This window comes from Neopelma chrysocephalum, unplaced genomic scaffold, assembly GCF_003984885.1.
Source record: "Neopelma chrysocephalum unplaced genomic scaffold, ASM398488v2 Primary Assembly neopelma1_80b, whole genome shotgun sequence".
In the NCBI taxonomy this organism is placed as follows: Eukaryota; Metazoa; Chordata; class Aves; order Passeriformes; family Pipridae; genus Neopelma; species Neopelma chrysocephalum.
In genome coordinates, this window is record NW_020897742.1 from 7,002,093 (window position 1) to 7,025,520 (window position 23,428).

A 23,428-nucleotide genomic window follows, 5' to 3' on the forward strand; every position below is an offset into this window, starting at 1 on the left:
TACCCTTAGATTCCTGTCAGCAGATATCTGCTTTTTTGCTTATTATGCAGACTCTTCGTACAGGTTATAAAGTTTTCTTAATTACCTATAATTTTTATCTGAAGTACCAACCTCCCCCACATCATGTGCTTTAATATAGTTCAATATTATACTGAGCTTCTTGTTGATTATCAGGCAAGAAGTTCATTCAAATAAAATTTTTAAAGATTTCTCTCTACTTTTTTGTATCTGTTTTTATATATTATACATGTTTATACAGTAATATATTTCTAAAATTTCTGAACTCTATGAGTGTTGTAGCTTTATTTCTTCAATTAAAAAGCTGTTCCTGAACTCCTTTCTCAAATTAGGTATCTAGCTTTCAACCTAATTATATTCCCATCTAATTTATGCACATTTAATTTTGTCCTGGCACTGTCTTCTAGCTTAAGTACCTTTTCCTCTTCCCAGTGTTGACCATATTTGATATTTTTATACAGGTATGCCCAGTTGCTCATCAAAACTAAATGAGCCAGGACTTTCTACCCTTTTGTTGTAAAATAATTTGTATATTCTAATTCATGTCAGGTCAAAGTTATCCTGCATCTTATGGTCTTTTAATTCCTTAACAGAACAGTTATTTTGGTATGTTGAAAACTTTAAAGAGCAAATGAAACTAAACTTCAAGTTATTTCATCCTTGTAAAAACTGACCAACATTCCCATGAACATGCAATCCAGTGATTGCCCATTTATGCTTTGGCAAAGAAGCTTTTATTAATGACCTGGTTAATTAAGTAATAGGAAGTGAATTAATGTTTTACCAAATGCATTTCTGTAGATAATTGAACTGTAGGGTTCTGTTGGTGTGAGTGCACAGTGTTGTAGCCTGGTTCAGATCATTTGATCTAACCTGACTCTAACTTGCCATTAAAAACCAACCAAACAAAAAGAACGCTCACCAAAAAACACCAAACAACAAAACACCTCCACTCCCCCTGAAGCCACCCAAAACAACCAAATAAAAAACCCAAATAAAATGCCAAAAATCGAGGTTTTCATCTGATTTGTTTCTCTGATGTGTCTCACTGTAAGGAACAAGAGCCAATCCTGCAGCCAAGGAGTGGAGGCAGGGCAGAACTGGTGCTTTGCATTGCAGCTTGTGTTTGGTTTGCCCTTCAGAAACTCTGCTTAAACCAGTCTGGAAACTGCAGCTCCCAGACTTTGTAGAGGCAAGATATTTATCTCCATCGCAGTTTTCTAAGGACACTGATATCCCTGATACTGATTCCTATAAGCAGGCTGGGATTTATAATTATTGAGTGAAGTAGAATAATTTAAAAAAAAAAAGAAAAAGTTTAATTGTGTCAGAGTCCTGTATGAGTTCATTATTTTTTCTTAAGGTAAATTTTGTTGAAACCAAACCTTAAAAGGAGGGTTCACACCTCCACAATTTAGTTAAGAAACTTCAGAGAGGTACTAAACAGATTTCGGGTTGAATGGGCAGATTAATGATTTTTATTTACTAATAGAAAAATTGGTAAATAGTGGCAGAGGCACAAAGCAGGTCTTTAAACAGACATAACATGACTTATAAGTTGCCAAAACAGTGTTTTAGACTTCATGGTGCCCTTCAGATGGAAAACACCTATTTTATATATTCATGCTTTTATTTTGATTGTTAGTGTTACCAGCTTATAAATATTGTTTCTCATGTGAAATTGAACGTGACTTTTAGTTGTAGCTTAGACTTTGAAGTTAAATCCTTGCAGCTGTCTTCAGAACTTTGGGGTGATTCCTTCTGGTATTTACAAACATCAAACTTTTGCATTTATCAGGTACTGCATACCAGAATTCAAGATTCATTAGTGTTATTATTAACACTGATTTTAAGAACATTAATTTCTATTTCAATTCCTTAAAAAGTTAAGCCAACTGAACTTTGCTTCTGCTCTAGCAAAGAGAGAGGTGGAATAATAGTTCTAGAATAAGAAAGGAACACTTTTAGAAAGTTAATGCCCTTCATTTTGAACTCTTGTTGTAAAGTATTCAAATGAGGTTTATTAGAAAGCGAATAGAAACAAGTAATTAAACACCAGTTTTAGTCATTAATTGGTAGTTGCCTCCTGAATTTTCCAGCTGTGTTTTGTTAAATAGCTGTGATTTCTGATCCTCTCTGAAATATCTTCTGAGATGAGCCACATGAAATATATGCAATATTAAAAAACACCCTCACCGTTTTACAGCTTTTCCAAGTGTAATTTTTTATCAGGTTGTATCACCTCTTACATCTGTGTGACTGGGTGAATCTTTGATACTGTGTGTCTTGCCGAAGTCTGTGGTTTCGGTTGGATGTTTAATGCTCCATTCTGTATCATGAAACAGAATTATTCTTTATTTTGGAACTAGATATGTGAAGCTGAACTCTCAGTGAAGCAGAATGTTATCTTTAAAAGTTTGGGCAGGTATACTGGAAAAAGCATGGACAGAAAAAGGATTCTGATTATCTTTTTGTTCTGATGCTTCAAAGAAAAATAGATTGATTGTTTTCTTGTCAAGTTTAGTTTCTGGAGAATTTTAATGTAAATTAAAACTGTAATGTTTAAATATTGAGATTACTTAAAATAAAAACTTTAAAATTACATTTTAATGAACCAGCTCTCAAACTTCTCTTTTGTTGGTACTTGGTTTAGCGTGTTACCATGTTCTGTGAAAGTTCCTAAAGTATCTGTCCTTGGGGTGTGGATCAGACTAGTGATTTAGAGCAATCAGTATCAGACATTATTGCTCTGTGTGTTTTATAATAGAACTGTAGAAATGTTTTCCTAAAAATAATACTGATTCTTTACTGTGGTGGTTATAGCAAAGCTGAGTTTTGAGAAAATCTGGGGAGGTCCTACCTGAACAACATAATTTTACACGTCTGTGAGCATATTATTTGTCCCCTTATAGCTTGATCATTTTTGTTGGGAAAACAGATCTATATAGAACTGAGGTATTTTGGCTGAAAATTCATAAATTATTTCAGTATTTTAGTTGGTTTAGCATTTAAATACTGTAATAATCTAGCAGAGATGATTGATATGTTAAGTTGGGCAGCAATTGAACACCTGCATTATGCCAAAGATTACTGAAAATAAACTGAAGCTTTGCCATTGTTTTGGAATCTCTACAGTAGTTGTACTCTGTCCTAGATTATATGTTTTGTGTTATGATGTCTTAAAAATTTACTTGCTTCATTAATTTGGCTATGAAATAAGAAAAAAGAATGGAGCTGCCAAAGGTGTTCCCATTATTGAAGGGTTTTTAGGGGCTTACTGTAGTCAGACTGGATTTGTTGTGTTTGCCAGGAGAAGAGGTGCCCACAGCTTGATCAATGTAACAATGTTCCTTGAGTCTCTGTAAAATGTTAGCAACTATTTTGAAGTTGGTAGTATATATTACAGAAAAATTGATATACATTTATATCTGTATAGGGAAGGAAGGTTATAATTTTCCTTTGTTTCCAGAAGGTAAAAAAATGAAGCTTACAAATTCTCCCATCTTAAACTTTCAGATAGCTGTGGCACAGAAACTCTTGATCTGTGGACTGTCCCTACTCTTCCACATGACTATTACAAAAACTTTGCCAGTGGAATACAACATTGATGATAACTTCAGAGCTACAGCATCATGGCCTGTAAGGTTTTTCTACCTATATGTGTCTCTTATGGCTGCCAGACCCAAGTATTATTTTGCATGGACTTTAGGTAAGTATATATTTAAAAATATAGTAATAACAAAAAGGACATGTGTTGAGTTTCATTTGAGATGCTGCACACTTAAGCATATATTAAAAAGTGGCAGTGCCCTCTTGAGGCCTTAGGAAAACCTGATTGCATTTAAGTATTCCGAGGTATTGGCAGAGCATATTGCAGTGTCTCTCTCTTTGAGAAACAAAAGGTACCAGAAATGTAAGCACAGTGTTGCGACAGTGTTGCAAATGAGATCATAGTCTCCTTTAGAAGTCTGAGTGAAACTTTAGGAGTTTTGGGGGGTGGTAGTGTTTTAATGAGCAACAACTTTAAAAAATAATAATAATAAAAAAGTAAATCTAGTCTAATGTACAATCCCTCTTTTTTTAAAAAAAATTTGTTTTGATACCTTGATTTTTGGCATATCTGCAAAGTTAATTTTTTGTGGTTAGTAGTTTGCTTGATGTTACTCAAGCATGAAGGAAAATGAATATATTGAAATTCAGATGTATTGTACTTTTGCTAATAGTAGGTGGCATCTGCAGTACTATTTTCAAAATCTGATGGGTGTCACTTCAGTTTTAGTCTTTGTTTACTAAAAGTTTGGATGATGGGTGGGAAAACATCCTTAGTAACTGATTTAAGCATTTGAATAAATTATATAGTTTAAAGAACCTTTTGCATTTCACTTCATGTTATTTGAAAAAAACAGTACATACCACAGAAAAATACTTTATTTATGTAAGTTGACATCTTGGAAGTGGCTCACAACAGATTTCATCAGCTTCCTCCTCCTCTCCAGTTTTACATATTTGTTTCATAATTCTTTTGAGAGAGAATCTGTGGGAACAATGCAATAAAGAAAGCTTTAGTGTAGCAGAGCAGCATGACTCATTTACAGCTGCTGGTTTCATTCCTGGTCAATGAATGAAATGCTTTCAGCTTGTCTGGATATAGTAATTCTGGGGCTTGTTGTAGAATGAAATAATTTCAAATATTGTGGTCTTATGCACCCATATCATCATCTGTAAATCGTAGGAGTCATCTGAAAAATGAATAATCTTAGTTGGTGGGATTTTTCCTTTAATACTTCAGATAGACTTGTCCTTATGCACTTGCTAAAAGTATAGAGCTAGCATTCCTTTGGTAAAATACCAGTGAAAATGAATGATGCCAACTCTGTGCTTTTAGTTTGCTAAATAGCTTTTTTTAACCTTCTTCCTTCCACTTTGCCTCATCTAAACTTATATTGGTAGGAGTAGAACATGAGGGGGCTTTAGCAGTTTTACTGGAGGTTATGCTGTTGAGTTGTACGTTACTTCAGAAAAAAATTTGTTAATGAAATAAATTACTTGAAAGAAATACTTACTAAAATAGTTGTTAATAAAACGAGTAGTTACTCTAGCTGTAGCCTTTGTACTTTAGTTAGCAAGAGAATATGGCATTTGTGTCTTCAGCTGTTTCTAATTGAGCATAAAACCATTGCCTAATATTTGAAGTTGACATCAGTGACATCAGATGTAGCGCAGCAGATTTTGTTGCTTTCAAAGATTTTTTTTTTTAAATTTTCACAAGAAAATAAAAATATGATAAATTACCCTATATTCAATGAAATGTCACAAAGCCCTCTTCCAAACTGGTGGATAACTGGAAAAACCAAACTTTAGGAAAGGAACTGTTCGTGTGTTTGAGTCAGTTGTTTCTTGTACTTTCCAAATACGCAACATTAATACCTTCAAAAAGTTGTCGAGAAGAAAGGAAATTACAAAAGATACAAATTTTTCTTACATGTGACTATTGTATGAAGTAAATTCTTTTCACTGTGGTAATAAAACCTGTGCAGTATCTCCCACGTTCCTGGCTGTAATTGAAAACGTCACAATCTAATTACAGTGCTTTAGATGAATTCTGAGCTAACAGAGAGGGCTCACGCTCTGTAATTAGAGGACTAGATCTGTATGGCTTCTGCAGAGCCTTTTGCCTACCTTAATTCCAGTTCCTCAGGACTCCTCTGACATGGTAGAAGGGCTGGCATTCTTCTGCCCATGGTCCCTTAGTGATCCATGGAAGTGGTTGGGTTCATGCCTCGTGGATGCGTGTCCATGTTTGGGTGCATTCCACCAAGCGCCTGGTTCAACAGAGGGAATCATCATGGCTAGGCTTTGCAAACAAAGATTTGGGAAGGGCTCTACCCACAGAGGGAATACTTGGGAAAAAAACCCATCTCATTTCCTTGCATGTGGCCATCCTAATTTGAACAGCTGAGGAAATTTTAATGTCGGAGCTAACAAAGCTCAGACAAAAGTAATGACTGAAGGTGGCAGGCAGCAGAGATCCCTTGGATTTCCCTGCGTAGTCTGGATGACAGCAGTGCTTTTTCTCCTAGGGAAAAATATTGTTTGCTTTGAACTATCTGACCTTTGACATGCAGTGTAGACACTTCACATTCAGAGGTGTTAACAGTGGCCTTGCGCCATTAGTGGAAGTTTGACAAATTCTGCATCACTTAGAAAACTACTGTTTTCTTTTGTTAGAGTTGCACTGCTCTGCATGGAGTGCTGTGAATGTGCACCTGCTTGAAGGCAATTATGCAATTTTATCTTTATGAATTAAACGCTGCTGTTGCTGCATAATGAAGACCAAAGACATGCATCTGGGCATTGAGCTGCTGTCTCAAATCATTACAACTAGATACTGTTTCACAGTCTTGATGCATCTTATTAAGTTTGTTTTTCTGTCAGATTGCTCAAGCAAGTCTAAGTACGTGCTATGAGAGAGAGGGAACACCGGTACTGTGAAGTAGATAGTGCTACCTTTCATTCTTATGCTTTTGTACAAGTTTTTGAATTGAAATCCAGTGTGTTGCTTGGATTGTTTTCTGTTTGTTCAAGTGATCCTCAGTATTTAAAAGAAAAAATAAATGTAGCCTTTGAGGTGTGATAAATATTTTTAACAAACTGCGTGCTGTGTGATGCACAATTTGTAATACAGGCAGTTTATAATTAATTTGTTTCTTTTTGTTTCATTGCAGCAGATGCAATTAATAATGCAGCAGGGTTTGGTTTTAGAGGCTATGATAAAAATGGAGTTACACGTTGGGATCTAATATCAAATCTGAGAATCCAGCAAATAGAGGTTTGTTTCTGGCTCTTTTAAAAAAACCTACATGCCCATGCAGGTAGTTGTTTGTAATTTCAGTAACTTTCCCTACACATTTTGTTCCTTAAGGTAGTGAATATGTTTTAAGTCAGAAATGATGTGTTCACATCCTTAGGAAAGGATGAAAATAGTCTGTTTTGAACATGTTCTGCTTGTCAGTTGACTTCCAAAATATTTTGTGGTTATAAGTAGTTGAGCAAATAACTTATTCAACTCATCACAGAATTGGTGGGGGAGGGTTTATAATTTATACATGAGAATTTTGAAACACTTTATAACACTTCACAATTATAGAAATAATTAATTTGTTTTACTTTACAGTTTTCCACAAGTTTCAAGATGTTTCTTGATAACTGGAATATCCAAACAGCTCTTTGGCTCAAAAGGTATTTATTTCTTAAAGGAAAGCTTTTCTCTGCTGAAGTTTCTTAGATAAATATTTCTTTGAAGATGATGTAACATTTAAAGCTAAAACCCCACAAAACATCAGTTGTTTAGCAACTCCACAGGACATTCTTCTTGTAATACTTGAATTAAAGCCTCTGAATTTAAGACTTCACTCTTAGTGTAGACTATCAGGTTATGACAGAAACAGTTTTTCTTCACTGGCCAAAGGGAACATAAAACTGTTAATCTGTGGAGGCGTCTTTTTTCCTCTCTTAGCATTCAAACCAGTGCATGTTGCTGAGAACAGCAGGCAAAACGTACATCTCAGCCTGTGAAAGCTCTGCATTATTTTTAGCCACATAGTGATATAGGAACTTCCATACGTTTTGTGAGAGAACTTTCTGTGCTCCTTCCATTAAGAGTTGCACGAGAGACATCAAACCCTACAATGTGCTGACAGCAGAAATTGCAGATATCCCTCAGCTGCACTCTTTCCTTGTCTGGGAAACAGGTATAGTGTCCTGTGAACTACATCTTTCTAGTTCTTTGTGGTAACTAGAAAGTAAAAGTGTTCCTGAGTAGCACGTGGGTGTTGTTTCCCTTCTTCCAGTCTGTTGAGTTGGATCTCTATCGATAGGTGCAAGTTTGAGACCCCTATCTTGGGATCACTCAGAGGATGTAACCCCTTATTCTAAGATAGCTGGCAACAGGATGTTTCTTCCATCAAATTTCTTCATAGTGTTTTCTCTTCCTTCCATAATTTCATCCGTAAATATTTTACTGACTCAAAAACAGAAATTGAATTTCATGTGATTATTCTGTTTGGCTCAATGGTCAACAGGGTCTATTGCTAGGACAGTGAACAAAGAAGAATTGCATGTTTGCAGGTATTGAAATGTATCATTTAATAAAGAAAATAAGTTATCTAGCTATTTTAATTTAGTTAGAGAACAGAAATTTATCAGTATTAAAACTTAACAGGAAAAGGTTATATTTCAACAAACTTTCAAATTTCCTAAATGGAGTGATTCTAAAGAAACACTCTTATTAGTGAAGAAGCATAACACTTCTGCTAAGAATCGAAAGAAAAAAAATTCAAATCAGTTGCTTGGAGTGATAATAAAATAAGACGTGAAGAAAAATTAAAGCATCTCCTTTAATAAATATTTTTTAAAACAATAGTAGAAGAATCCTTGAAGATAGTCTTAATCTTTGAGGAGAACCTGATTTTATTCTGCCACAGTGAATGGGAGAAGGGTGGATGTTTTCTGGAGATTTTGTTGCAAGTAAGATTGTTTTAATTGATTGTATATGAGGTCCATAAATAGTGATAGAGAATATATATTATATTACTAATCATTTGGTTGATTGCAATGCTACAACAATTAGAGTGGAGGACAAACTCATGTATTACTTTAAACATTCACTTTTAATACCTCACTTTTTTCCATTTATAGAAGTACCTAAACTGTTAGCTGTTTATCTCACATGAAATAGCAGAGATCAGCATTTGTTCTGTTTTTTTCTGATACTCTCTAAAGCAAAACTGAACCACCAGAATCACAGGATTTAAACCCTGATCGTGTGTAAAAACAAACTCCTTGTAAAAAACACAGTTAATGGAGCTACAGATCACAAAGAAGTTTAGTGAACATTTAACATAGATCATAAGATACAGAGGTGTTATTGTTACGAGCATGCAAGTTAAAATAGATATTTACATGGCAGCATATATCAACAATACATACCATGATAGTGTTTCCTGACTGGGAAAGCTGTTACGTTCCCCCCTCAGCCTGTTCACTCTCTTTTCTGAAGAAACCATCTAATGCCATTTGTCTTTGGTCATGTTTGCAAAACTTTTCTGGTTCTTGTTACTTGATTCTGACATCTTTCCAAACTTCCTGTCTTAGAGTGGATGTCGTACTTCTGCTAAGACCTTCAAGGTCTTTCCCTGGCTTGTTACAGGCCAAGTTGAATAATTTGACTGGATTAATTGCCATTATTTTCTGTAGGTAATACTGTGATGTATTAGGAAGAGTGTTATATCTGTCGTTTTTTGCAGCAGCAATCTACTGTTGATTCATGCTCAGCTGATATTCAGTGTTTCATACTGTTGATTCATATGCATACCCAGCTACGCTTTTTCAGGAATGTTATAGGAATGGTACTGTTTTGTATCTTCCACTTTTCTTATTAGATGTTCTATGCTTTGGACTTCATCTTGTTGGTTTCAGAGCATCCTTCAAGTCTATCAAGATCATTTTGGATTCTAGTGCTATATCGGCTAAGAAAACAATGCCAATGTCGTCCATCCCACCTTCCACCCCAAAAAAGGAAGGGAAGACAAGGTGGAAAAATGTACTTCTCAGTCTACCACCCAAGTTAGTAATGAAAATATAGAACCAGACAAAAGGCAGTACTCTTCTTGAACAGTTGATGCATCCTCCCACTTCTAGAGCAAATTATGGATAAGATAACCTGAACCACCTGTATTTGAATATATTTTTGCAACCTGTTGTGATGACCATATTTCCTTGGTGTGTTTTTAGGAATGTCAAATGAAGCATTTGAACATGATTTATTATTACCAAATCCATGGAAGAGTTTAAGTTTACTTTTTACTCTTTGAAATTGAAACCTGATGATTTTTTGTAGTATATCTTACCTGACTTGCATTGATACAGCTGAAATTTGGTTAGTTAATTTGGTTAATTAATTTAGTTAGTTTTGTTAGGTCTTGAATGCTTTTCAGGGAACTATTTCAGTAGTTTAAACCAAATAAAGATTAAAGCCATGTATCAGTTGATTAATGAGACATAATTAACCACTGCTCAGTAAAATATATGTTCAGAATTAATAGCAGTACTAGAACAGATAACACTTCGTATGTGCTTAGTGCTCTGGTTTAATAAACATTTCTAAACACTCTTCTGTAACTAATCCCGAGCAGTTTAAAAAGCACACATATACGCACACAGTTACATGCAAACTGCACCTCCTCTCCCAAGGACATGCGGGATGCAAACCCACACCTCCTCCTGGGAGTGTGGCCTCCCTGCTTGTATGCACTAGCTGTGGGAGACGTGAGCTCGCTGTGAATCTGCTGATTCACATACCCATTAGAAAAGCATGCCACATATTCCTGTACCTGCAGCTGACAGGGATGAGATCCCGCTCCCTGGCATGGCACACTGCGCTGACAGTCCCCTACCTGGGTGCAGGGATGCTACCATGTCTACCAGGGATGCTCTGTCTTGGCTGAGACAGAGGTCATAGTGCTAGTGGGGTGACTTCTGGCAGTATCAAACGAGGTTTTGGTGACTGGTATTTTGCTCCAAGATGTCTCCCTGACTCATCACAAATTTTCCTAAAGCTTTCGTACTTCTGAGGCTGACAGATTCTTTGTCAAAAAAGTTTCTTTGAAATTCTATGTTTACTACGTAGCCTGGCCCAATGCTGCTTTTGTCTTTAAGGTGATGTGCTTGGGGCAAATGTCCTCAGATAGTTTTGTGTGTTAAGCATGTAAGCACCTGCCCTCCACTTAGCCCCATGTTCTCATCTTATTGGCCATTGTGAGCGAAGCCCTTTGTCAGGAGAAGAGGGTTGTGCTCATATCCTGCACTGAAGACCTCATAAGATAAAACTCACCACATCTATTTGACTGGAATAAACTAAATTAGCAAAATACACTTTTGATCTTTCCCTATTCAGATGCTGTCTTTTTGCCTTCTGTTCTTCAACATTGACTGCATCAGTAGGTCTCAGTAATCTTTTGTATACATGGAAGTTGCAGTAAAGTAGTTAGATTAGTAGTGACTGTTTTGGCCCTCTGTATCATTAGCTTGTTGTCTTCTTTAAATAATAGACGTGAATTCTCTTCTTTTTTTCTATTACTTGCTATGTGGTTACAAAACCTTTTACATATTGGTGTCTATGGCCTTTTTAGTTAAAACTCATTTTGTGTGTTAGCCATAGATTTGTGTTCATGCATGGTTGTGGTGTTTATTTTTGCTTCATGTTAGTTTGTATCTGTTTCCATATTTCCTATTGCTTTTTGGTTTTCAGATCATTAAAGACATTAAAGAAATCTTGATGAAGCCATATCAGGACCTTACCATGTTTCCTATCATTCTTCCACATCATGATGGTTTGTCATTGTGTCATATAATGTTGCCTTCTAGAAAATACCTTTCTTGGATTTCTTTTTCCTTTCTTTCTTCTAGAATTCTTTACTGTAGGACCTTGCCTAATAGTTCAGAGTCTCAATTTTTAATTAATAGAGTTCAGCATTGTCCTTGTTTGATACTCTTGCAACACTAGAGTATTTATTACAATTTCATCATCATGCTCACCTAATTGTGTCACACAGACATATTTTCAACTCTAGTCTCTTTATTATTCAAAATTGAAGGTAGTTACTTTTCCCATTCTCCTATAGGCTGCTTTTATTTTGTGAAAAACATGTATCTGACTCATTGCAAAAGTCTCCAGGGTTGTCTGCGCCTTCCAGTGTAGCTTTTCAAACACATTCTTGGATGGCTCAAGATCCCTCAGTAACGCCAACACCCATCTTTGGATGATTGTGTATCCCTTCATTATGAATAAGTACCATGTGTGATGGCACTGAGCACGGGTTTGCACTGAGGGCTTGAACTGGGAGCTGTGAATAGCTCTAAACATTTTCTGTAAGTCATAATACAGTGGCAATATTATTAAATAACAGGAAACTGCAATTGCATTAAAACTTACGTGTTGGAGATGCAACTGGTAAAAGTAAAAAGGATGACTGAGAAGATTGTGGGTGACCTGTGTTATTTATCTTGAATTGTTTTTGACTTGCTAGAGTGTGCTATGAGCGAGCCACCTTCAGCCCAACGATCCAAACCTTCATCCTTTCTGCCATCTGGCATGGGGTTTACCCAGGATATTATTTAACATTTTTAACAGGAGTACTAATGACACTAGCAGCACGAGCTGTAAGTACCAACCAAGTATCTTCTTAAATAATATGTTTTGTAAAAGAAAATTGATCATATTCTGTAGTCCAAAGATGCCCTTTACAGTTTTTACACAATCTGTCTGATAGAGGTGTTTACTTTTAGTAGTTAAGAGAGCAATGGGAATGCTTAGATGTAAGGAAGGGTTGATTGGTGGAGACAAAGAAGACTGTACATAGCCTATAACATCTTTGTAGCATATCTTTTGTGGAAGCTCTTCCTCTGTATTAACTCATCCTGTTACTGGCATACTGAATAGGTTGATGTTATCTAAGATAATTTTGAAGAAATCACTGATGAGGAGTAGCTTGAAAGGTGGATGTTAATGCTATATATTATAGAGTCTCCCTCCTCCCTAATTTCTGTCCAGTACTAGTGTAAAGGTGGTAACTAAAGAATGCTCCCTGTCAAGCAGCAGATAAAAGTCTCTAGTGCAGCTACCATTTCAAGTTGGCCAGCCAGCAGTGCAGTCACATTAACAAGCTTTTGCAGCTGCTACTCAGAACCATATGGAACCAGCAAATCTGCCAAGAAATCTCTCACAGTTCTGCTTGAGAAAGCTGTGTAAGAAGAGAGACAGGTTTATCAGTTACTCAGTGGAAAAGAGGAACAAATTACATGTCAGAGCAGCATAACTGACCACTTTTTTTGTTGAAAGAACCAGGAAAATAAGAAATGAAGCAGACTGCTCTTTGTTGCTCTAATAGCTAGGGGAAGGTGGTATTTCAGACTTAGGTTGTTTCTACAACAATAAAACAGATGCTTCTCTTTCTTCACAAGATGAGGGTACAGTCCTTGTTTGACAGAACTGACTCCTTTCTTTACAATAGATGTAGCTTTCTTCTTCTTCCAGACTATCACAGAGAACTTTTGACATTTATCAGCCAGGGGCTGATGCAAAAGCCAAGGTTCTGGGACAGTTCTCAGGTAAAAGTTGTTTACTCAGTGGGATGAGTCCAGTAAATTGGAGTGCTCACTGCACATCATCCTGAGCTTCTCTAGTAAGGTGTGTTGTATTCACATTTCATATGTATCAATCAATAGACTAGTAAAAAAATAGTTTGAGTTTCTGTATTAACAGGTACTTAATATTAACTGCTAAGATATATTAGAAGTACCTCAGCATAGTCATTATTTAACTCTATTAGCCTTTAACTGCAAAGTGTGATAGCTTTGATCCACACTTTGTTCTGTCATGCCTAAGCATGTATTCAATTTGTTTTACCTCCTTTAATCATTACACATTTCAAAATCAGGTATTTACTAGGGGCAATTGTAGATTTGTGTTTAAAGTTGTCCTTCAAGTCCTAAAATACAAGTTTTCTCTACAAGAAATTCTGTGAAGCTTCATCTGAGTTCTACAGAACTCAGGAACAAGTCATTGCATGTGACCGTAGGAGGAAACTGGGCAGAGATTAGGATGAAGGGCATGTGGCCAGAATGACTTGTTTTACTTAGCTTAACTAAGCAAAAGCTGAGTGGCAATGCTGTATCTACAAGGCATTTTGGGTAAGAACAAGAAGGGTAAAGAAGGGTTTTAATGTAAAGAATTAAATCAGCAGGAGCTAACCTTGGGTATGTTCTTTGGAAACAGGAGTTCTAAAGAAACAGAGATTTGAAGAAACTAAACTGTGCACTTTGGTGCTGCATTTTTGCTTCAGTGCAAGTTACTGGGAGATGGAAGCTGTGATACCAAGCTCACAGAGGTTAAATGGAGCCTATCTTGGCTTCTCAGCAAATAAGATTTAAAGCAAGGATGATAGTTCAGTCAAAGGAAGGAAGGACAAAGATTTACTGGTGTCTTTTAACTATAGACTTAAATAAAATCAGGTTTTGGATTTGGATTTTTTAAAAATACTTTTGTTGTTCTGTTGTTTGAACAGAATTTTACAAACAAAAGAAGACAACATAGAAAATTGAATCAGTTTATAACAGTCCCACTAGATAGTAGTTGTTATTAAGACTCCTGAAATATATAATTAGGACTGATATTTTGTATATTCTGATTTATACCCTGCTTGTCCTAAAATATGTCTTATAACAATAATATGAAAGTGACTTACCATATAGAACCTTTCGTCAGAAGGATTCTGGCTTTCATTTATTCCAACCCTCTATATTTATAGAATGCCTTGGTAGAATAGAGTTGTCCTGATTCAGACAACCAGTGCAAAGTTGCACTGGGTTTTGGGGAGAATTCATTTACTTAAATTCTGCTTAAATTGATAAATGCTTAAATTCCTGTGTTAGATGAAGTGCAGGGAATTTGAACTGACTCCTGTTGAAGTTGATGGGCATTTTGAGTAGTTCAAAGTTATTTGACCAAACTGTAGCATTTCAATTCATCCTATTAATTTTGTGTCAATGTAACAATAAACCAAGGTTTATTCTTAAGCTAATTTTCTATTACCTGCTTTTTCAGATAAGAAACAATATCAGGCACTATTTTGTTCAATCTCCTGTTGTTAAAGTGTGTTATGATGTTATAACGTGGATGGCAACTCAAATAGCAATAAGTTACACAGTCGTGCCATTTGTACTGCTCTCTGTAAAACCCTCTTTTACCTTTTACAGGTAAGCACATTCTACCTGTGTCCTTTTCTCTAACTTGAAATAGAAGTGTTTTCTGCAGTATAAGATTTTTGAAGCTATTTTAATCATAATTATAAAATTGTTTTGTTATCTGTGTGGACTGTATTTCTGTTCCAGTGCTCGAACATGGTGTGTTTTGTGTATGAAAAACCTTTGAATGTTTTCATTTTGCTGTTGTATTAGACTTATTTTTCCTGGGGCAGGGAAAAAAACCCAACCAAAAACAAAACCAGAGAGTACCTTAGAGATTACTATATGCCCTTGAATTATTTTACAGCAAGACTAGATACTGACTTCCCCGAAGTAACTTGTGAAAAAAAGTTGAAAGCAAATTTCTGTTTACTTTATGTCTTGCTACAGCACTAAATACTGTAAGGGAGGACTTAATTTCTGATTTCCCCCTTATTTTACTTTTCTTAAAGGAAATACTAATGTTTTCTTATCTTACATGAGAAGTATGCAAGTAGGTTTTGACAGTTTATTTCTTAAGTATCCTGTAAGAGTGGTGAGAGTTTTATTGAATTATTATTTCTCTTTGTTTTTTAGCTCCTGCTATTTCTGTCTTCATATTGCCAGCATTCTGGTGTTGTTGGTATTTCCATTGAAAAGAACTCAAAAAGGAAGTAAAAAGCATGAAACCATCCAGCCTGTGTGGTCCAAAACACTAGAAGAAGAAAATCTTTTGCAAAAGAACAGTTACTCCACAACAAATAATAGTTTCAGTCAGAAACAAGAAATAACCTGCAGATATCAAACATTAAAACAGTGATTGAGGAAATACTATGATGAATATATTTTGTATGTTTTCAGAAACCCATTTTTAGCACCTTTTAAAGGGGTTTGTATTTGTTTGCAAAGATGTTTAGTAAGAAGAGAATGCATTACCTAGGAAAATCACATACAATAGCAAGACTGGAAACAAAACAAATTAACCCCTCCCATGCCATGTCCCTGTGGGTCACGCCTTATATGAAGATGTTACCATTATTTCAATGGGCACTCAGGACTTGCAACGTATGTCCATAGGGTCATATGTGTGCCCTTTGCTGAATGTACGTTGTGTATCCCAAGGCACTGATGAGGTGGAATAAAATTGTGTCAATCTAGGATTAACAAATGGAAAATGATTTTTCCAAATGAATGACTTGCCTTAAACCCTCTATTTACTGAAATATTGTTTCTAAGTGGGTATTTTCAAGTTTGATTTTACATGGAAAGCGTATTTCAAATATATAACACTATATGCTATAACGAAGATAAAAATAGGAAATGCAAAGTCACTAGAAGACTTTTGAATCTTTAAAAGGGAATTGCAATAAGCATCTCAGTATTTGGAGGGTTTTCTTAAAGTATCTCAAGCTATTACAGTACATTACAGAACTGTAAACATCGATGCCAAATTATAGTTAGGTTTCTTTCATAAAAAGTATGATTACTCTGAATGGATTAAAATGGCCCTTCTGAATAGATTAAAACCAACTCAAGGTTCACCTTTTCCAGGGCTTGATGGCTCTAATGTAGGTTCCTTTTATTTTAAAGTACCTAATCCCAATAAAACACTGCCAAGTGGGCTTTGCAGCTAGAGGAGGAAAAGCAGCCATAAGGCACAGAAGACAACATGCAAGCACTGGGATTTCAATGAAAGTGCAGTTTTACCCTTAAATACCAGAAATATTTGTTCTAGAATAGAACTGTTTTACAAAAAGTGATTTTTAATACTTAAAGTTATTTTGAATTTTCAGGCATCAGTTAATTGATGATGCTTTCAGTATAAAATAGCAAAATTACCTTGAAGCTCCAGCGTGTAGGTAGTCAAATATGAAATGACTATCATAACCAATTTCTATATGCTTGATAATTGATGGTCCTTTATCCAAAGAAGTGTATGAATTTGAGGAAAAGCTTTTTCTTTAAATTTTAGATGCAAAGTTCATATCATATTTGTGGGTAACATAATAAAAGAAATCCTTCAGAATATCTGACTTACTGAATTATGGAAGTGTGTCAAGGAAACAATGTAGTGGTTATGTCTATTCCAGACCATTTATTGTGATGATGGTCACTGCTAGAGTACTGCTGTTAAAGGGCTACATTTTAATTGCTTATATTCTGTATTTTCTTATAATTTTTTAAAGTAAACTCAAACTGTTTATCCACATGGGGTTTATTTTTAATTTTAAACCAGACACAAAATTCTACCAGAGAAAAATAATGCAGCTTGTTGATTAATAACTAGCAATGAATGAGAAAAACGTTGTAATATTTTGAACCTTAAATTTTTCATTGAATATCTAGGACCAGTCAGATAAATATTGTTAGTACCAGAAGTGCAATGATGGTCCTCAGCTTTGGGGATACTACCATGCAAAAATTATCACAGTACTTCTGGTGTACTCTCAATGAACCAGATCCTGAGTTTGGTCAGAGTTGTTTCTGTGCTGCCATAGTTCTGTGTCTGGCCTTTGGCTCCTTGCCTAAAACTCCAGGAGGAGGATAACGTACTTTTCCATATATATAGGTTAGCACTAATTAGTCTACACAGTTAGAAAGGGGGAACTGAATATTAGATGAGAGCAAATGAATCTGTTTAGATGAGCAGTGATGTTCATTGTTTCAGTGACAGCTGTATTATCTTTAAAATAAAATAATCTGATTTCTAAATCCTTACTTTGATTACCCAAGTAGACTTCCCCTTACGTGGGGTCATGGTTATCATATGCCTCTTTGAAACCACATTATGCTTTTCTTGTTAATAATAAGGGAACGCTAGTTTATTTTTTGGTCATCCTTATTAGATACAGAATCAGGAAAGACTTTTTTTTGCTTTCTGTACTTGAAGGGATATTTACATAAGAGAAAAATTAGAATTGCAAATTTTTGGGTGGGTAAGTAAAATTAGGGTTGATTCTTTCAGCATTTGTTACTGTTGAACTTAAATTCATCTTGTTGGTTCAGTCTCCATATCTACCCGAACAAACACTTTTGGATGCCCGTACAACATCCAGTGTGCTGTTTTTCTGTTAATGTTCTGGTACTCTTGTTTTCTTCCTTTGGCATGTGTGCAATGGAGGCTTACTAATTCTTCTTAATGAAATATGAAAACAGTTGTAAACACTCCCAGAAAATAAGCAGGTTTAGGATAGTGCAGGCTGGTGTGTGACTTCAGTGTGAGTCAAATCACAGGTACAGTTTCATTCAGAACTTTTGTATATAGGGAAGTTAAAACAACCAAAAAAATATGTTCATGCTTTCGTTGGGCACAGGTGGCAAGATACATGTTTCAAAATTGGACATGACTTTTTTTTTATTATTTGAACCCATGAAATAATTACACTGCAAGAAAATTATGGCAATTAATTCTGCACAGAATTTAAGTGTACTGTCTTAGAATTTACCCTTGAAATGTCATTTCTGAGTATAAAAGTACTTTGAACCAAAATCTGCTCTTCACGTAAATGAATTCTCTTGGGGACTATGGAAAGAGGTGTTTTGTTTTAATGGCAGCACTCTGATTTTAGTCAAACTGGGGTTTTGTTGTTTTTGCTTTCCTGCTGCTTTACTCGTTTTCTGCCTTGCTATCGCACTGGACCCTTTTTACCCACTCAGTCAGAAAGTCAAGAGCAACCAGCCTTGATGCTTTAGATAATTTTTAGGTTTTACACACATCATTTGATAATACTGAATTTGAAAGGATGGTGGTGGTTTACTATTGCTCTTCCTGAAAAAAATTGTAGAAAGTAAATTTCCTATGTATGTTTTGGGCATGAAGGAAACATGGCTTAGTATTCTTTCACTTATTAACTACTTTATATCCAAAAGGTAAAAGTGTTTTCTGTATTGCAGATCAGCACACTATGAAAAGTAAATACAACATATCATTCATAATTTTATGGTGCTTTGCAGATATTTGCCTGTTGTGAACAGTTCATTCAGGCACTTAATGACTTAATGTTAGTAAATGTAGTCACCCTGAGAGTAACTATTTGCTTGCTTAACCTTTTTTAACCTTTATGATTCTGTATTAATGAAAGAGATATATATTACATATTTAAATAATACTTTTGGTGGTGCCCACTACTGTTTTAATCAGAAAGGCTTTGTTAGCTTTGCAGTTATAGATATGCCCTTCTTATTCAGGAACCTTATTCTTCTGTGGCCATTCCTTAAGTTGACATGTAGACAGGATTTCAATAATTGGTGACATTTAAAAACATGCTCTTGAGAACAAATCGTACTTTAGTGAGAAGACTATGAAGAGATCTTTGTATATTCCCTGCTCTACACTGTCATATGGTATCAGTTTTACCAATATAGTATATTATGTATTAGTAGAACTTTACACTTAAAGAACTTGTTCTGTTTCCCCCAGGGAAATAAGTAATATGAATACAAATACTAGGCTTGTATGACAGGATGCACACTAGGTAGTTTTGCCTCTTTTGATGGCATTTATTTGATTAGTGGTAAAATGTCCGCTGATGCAGAGGAGACATTTGAGATCCTCACCTCCCGTCAAATTCACAACAAAAGTAATTTTAACAGAGTCTAGATTTTTCTCTCAGAAGCTTTGCAAACAAATTGTTGACAATTTGTTTAAGTACATGGTCAAGTGTCTTCACGTTTGCCTGCAAATGTATCACTGTTGCTTATATGTAAACTTTCACATGTTCAACTTTATAAGTTGGCCTTGAATGATAAAGAAATTTAAAAGCACAAGTTACAATAATTTATGCTTTCATTTCCCTTATCCTTAAGTCTTTCACTTTGTTATTCTCATTGACTTCTGAAATCAGGCTTGAAAATTTTTCAGTTTCAGTGAAAATTTTGAAATATTGCCATCTGTGTTGAAAAGTGATCAGTGTTAGAAAAACAGATGGAAGTTAATTTAAGAATTTTAATATGATGCAGACTCTGTGTATTAAAAAAATACACATTATTTCTGTGCTGATTCATCACAGCATTTCACTACATTATTAACCTTTATGTATTTATTTAGATCCAATAATACTCTGAGCAGCACTTGGGAGTATTTTTAAATTTTCCTGTTTAAAAAATCAATTGGCAATAAATACTTAAACAAGTATTATATGCTATTCTGAATAAGTATGTAAGCAGATACTCTAGTGAATTGAGCCTACTCTCATAAGATTACTGGATCTGTCTGGATCTCACCTAGCTTGCACTGTCGGTCTTCACCTTCTTCACAGTCATGGTGGAAAAGTTGGCAGTGGAGAAGTTTCTAGTCAGAACATGTCCTGTCTGTGGCTGGAAGGGTTTGCCACACAATTCCTGTGAGGAGCTAACCCTCTGTGCAGAACTTGGCAGAGATTCTACTTGCTTGTGACCTAGCCTGCCACTGTTCAATGCTACATCTGTCTGGATTTTTGACATGTTTGCTATCTTAACCTAGACATTTAGCAAACACCATGAAATCCAGGCATCCACAAAGTTACCCTGCAAGGTTACAACTGCAAATATCGTAACACTTGGTTGTTATGGTCAAAATGAAATGAAAACAAAATTTCTTAAAAACTTGTTTTGAAATGAGCTTTTTGTAGGTTTTTTACAAAATGTAGCCATCAACTGTATCAATTTTCATAGCATTAAATTTTTAAAACATAATTTTGCTCAGCTTAGGTATAAAAATTTGCAAAAGCAAATTTTGCCTCTTCATCATTGTCTGTGCATTAGTTGTGTGTCCAGTGACTTAGACCCCATTTTGGTTTTAGATGGTTTTAGATTTTCTAAACCCATGTACATATCCATATAATTTGTGTAAACTTTGAGTTGACAAACTGTAGTTACATATAGCGTGCATAAATACACTTAAAATAAGCTATATCAATATTCAGATGAGGCTGGTGTTGAGCCCTCCAGTTGTACATCACATCTGAAGGCTGTGGGGCTCCGTTCTCAGACTACTAACCTTTCTGCTTCCTAAGGTGAAAATAGAATCTGTTGGTTACACTTTAAGTGGCAAGGAAAAGGCTTCTTTCATTCTGTTGCAAAACCAACCTTTACAGGATATTCTGCTTCAGGCTATGAATAGAAATTTTGACTTCAGACTGAGATCTGAGGTAGGGCCACATTCAGAGGAAATTTTTTATATTAGTAGTGACTCAGTCCAGCACCTTACTCCAAACACCTCCTGGCAAAACAGACCTCTTCACAATCTTCTTCCTTCCTTTCATTCTCTAAGGGAAAAATACCCCAAGCTAGATTTCTTCAGGTTTCACTGCAATATGTCATATGAATAAGTAGCTGTGGTCCATGCTCTAGTCAGATTCAAGACTGGGACAATATAATCTGAAATAAAAAGCAGAGAAACAGGGTGCCTAGAGACCAGTAATTGGAATAGTGCAACACTATGTATTAATGGTGCAACAATTGTCACAATAAGTTAAGGAGTATTTGCCTATGCATCTTTTGCCTTTTGATGTGTTTATCAGTTCTCTTTACATCTTTTCTTTGTATCTTCTTTTGTCCAGTGATATTGACTATTTCTATGAAGAATCTGCTGATGTGTCTTATTGTGACAAAGGTGTCAAAATGCTACAATAGTAATTAGGTAGTTATTCTTAAATCCCAGACCTCAGATGTGTTCTAGATCAGTTAGAAGAGAACATTCAAAATGTATTGGGTGAAAAATAGTGTAAGATGGGTAAACATAGCATTATTCAAAGATGTAATAAGTTATTAAATTTAAGAATTTAAAATATGTAACTTCGTTCTTTCCTGCCTTGGTTACACATTCAAGGGAATAGTTTTACCTCAATGCAGAAGTTGTTATGCCTCCAACCACCCGTATGTTAAGGTGAGAGAACACCCCTAAGAAGTGGATAGCTACAGTGTTCCTAAATTTGCCTTTCCTGGTTCCGATTATAATACATTGTCAGTGAATTTCATTTTTATTATTCCAAAATATATATTTTTTAAAAAGTGTTATTTTTCAACAGATCCATAAACTAAGTGTTGGTGTATGGTAAAATTAAAATACCACTGTTAGTTACACTGTGATTGTGATATTTTAATAATTACTTATTTCTAATTTGTCTCAGCAGTGCTGCAGAAGCGGCATGCTGTTATGTTTTAAAGGTGTTTTTAACTTGCCTATAAATGTTTTTTTCTAATTTGTGTCTTTAAATCTGATTAAACTGTAGTTTAAAAAAAAAAGCAAACTTGTTTTTCTAAATTCTTTGGTGTCTGTCTTTAATGAGTAGTAAAGAACAAAATTATTTTAGTGCGCTTTCTCCTTTTAATTACTAAACATACACTGCATGCATTTACACAGTTATTTGGAATGTTCTACTTCAAAACTGGTTTTATTTAATTTGTTTTCTAGAACTCATATACAAGTATATGTATATAATTATTTTCCAGTAGAGCTGGAAATAAATAAAATTTCAAGTCTAGCCTCTTGTTACTTGGGAAAGATATTTAAGCAACTTTCAACCCTCCATCTCGGAGCATATTACTGCCTGACAAGCACTAGTTCCAGATATGACCAACTGGTGTATTTTTAGCTTCAGAAATGGAAACCTCATAACTAAGAAATCAAATTCAGTGTTTTGAAGAAGCTGCTGCTTTGATTGATGGTTCCAAAGAAGCAGGGCTAAATGGGTACCATACATGCACTTTTTTTTTTTCTTTTTGAAACTTGACTACCAGGACTCTGCTAAGGCTGTTTCTGTTGGCTGGTGGCAGGATGTTAAAGCTGACTGAGACTTCTCGACCTGCAGGTTTTTACCATGTGTGCTTAGATTGTTAGAGAAAAGAAGGGATATTACATATCACTATTGAAGTATATGACTATATATCACTATAACGCTATTAAATAATTTTCTCTCTTTTCTAGATCTGGTATTAATTCTGCTTCTGTACAAACCTTGTAAAGCCAATGTTTTTGAAGACATCTTTACAGAGATCTGTTTCTGCCTTTACACAGATCTGTTTCTGCAAGGGGTCCTACCCTAGAGGAATACTGGAATGTTTGTGTTGTTCTCTTGAAAGGCCCTACTGAAGCAATGGTATTTTTAAGCCTTGTGTGTTCAGAATTCATGGACAAGCTATATGCAATTTTAGAAGCTCTGGTGATTTGTGTCATTCTAACCAGAAGTTAGACTGCAATAGAATTTGCATTCACAAATAAACATTCACAACAGAGTCGGTCAGGAGTATGAAGTGTCTTCATGAACCAAACGTTCCTGCATTTATTGAAAAATTAATTTGAACAGATTACGATAAAACACAGCTTTCTGGTACTACTTCAGAAGCTAAGACTTGTTGGTGATGGAAATTTTTGACTCTGTTCTTTTAAGGTACCGCACAGAAAGAGTCGTGATTAAGAACATCCTGAAGCCAGCAGATGTTTTCCTGTGTCTATAATTAACTTAATTCCATCTGAGTAACTTCCTGATAACATGCAGGATGTTTCAGTATAGAATACAGAAGTCGTTCTAGGGGGAGATGTGTTCACCCTACTTTCTAGATCAGAGTTGGAGACTTGTACCCTCAGCAGAGTTTAGCAGTACATCTTACAGCTCTTCCTAGGATGGTTGTGTATAATAGAAAAAGAGTT

General features: G+C 35.3%; 1 protein-coding gene across 2 annotated transcripts in view; it reads left to right on the top strand.

Moving 5' to 3' along the window:
* The window catches only part of MBOAT2 (membrane bound O-acyltransferase domain containing 2), a 98,786-nt gene extending 76,769 nt beyond the window's left edge, over positions 1-22,017 (top strand). Inside the window, exons 8-13 of one of the 2 annotated variants that reach the window (XM_027690195.1) lie at positions 3,535-3,727; positions 6,744-6,847; positions 7,193-7,257; positions 12,105-12,237; positions 14,681-14,832; positions 15,397-22,017. In XM_027690195.1, the coding sequence (XP_027545996.1) occupies positions 3,535-3,727; positions 6,744-6,847; positions 7,193-7,257; positions 12,105-12,237; positions 14,681-14,832; positions 15,397-15,619 (870 nt within the window). In that variant the 3' untranslated portion in view covers positions 15,620-22,017. Of the gene's footprint in view, positions 1-3,534; positions 3,728-6,743; positions 6,848-7,192; positions 7,258-12,104; positions 12,238-13,590; positions 14,646-14,680; positions 14,833-15,396 lie in introns of those variants that run through there. The other variant, XM_027690196.1, reaches the window with a different exon arrangement.
* The last annotated feature ends 1,411 nt before the right edge of the window (positions 22,018-23,428 follow it).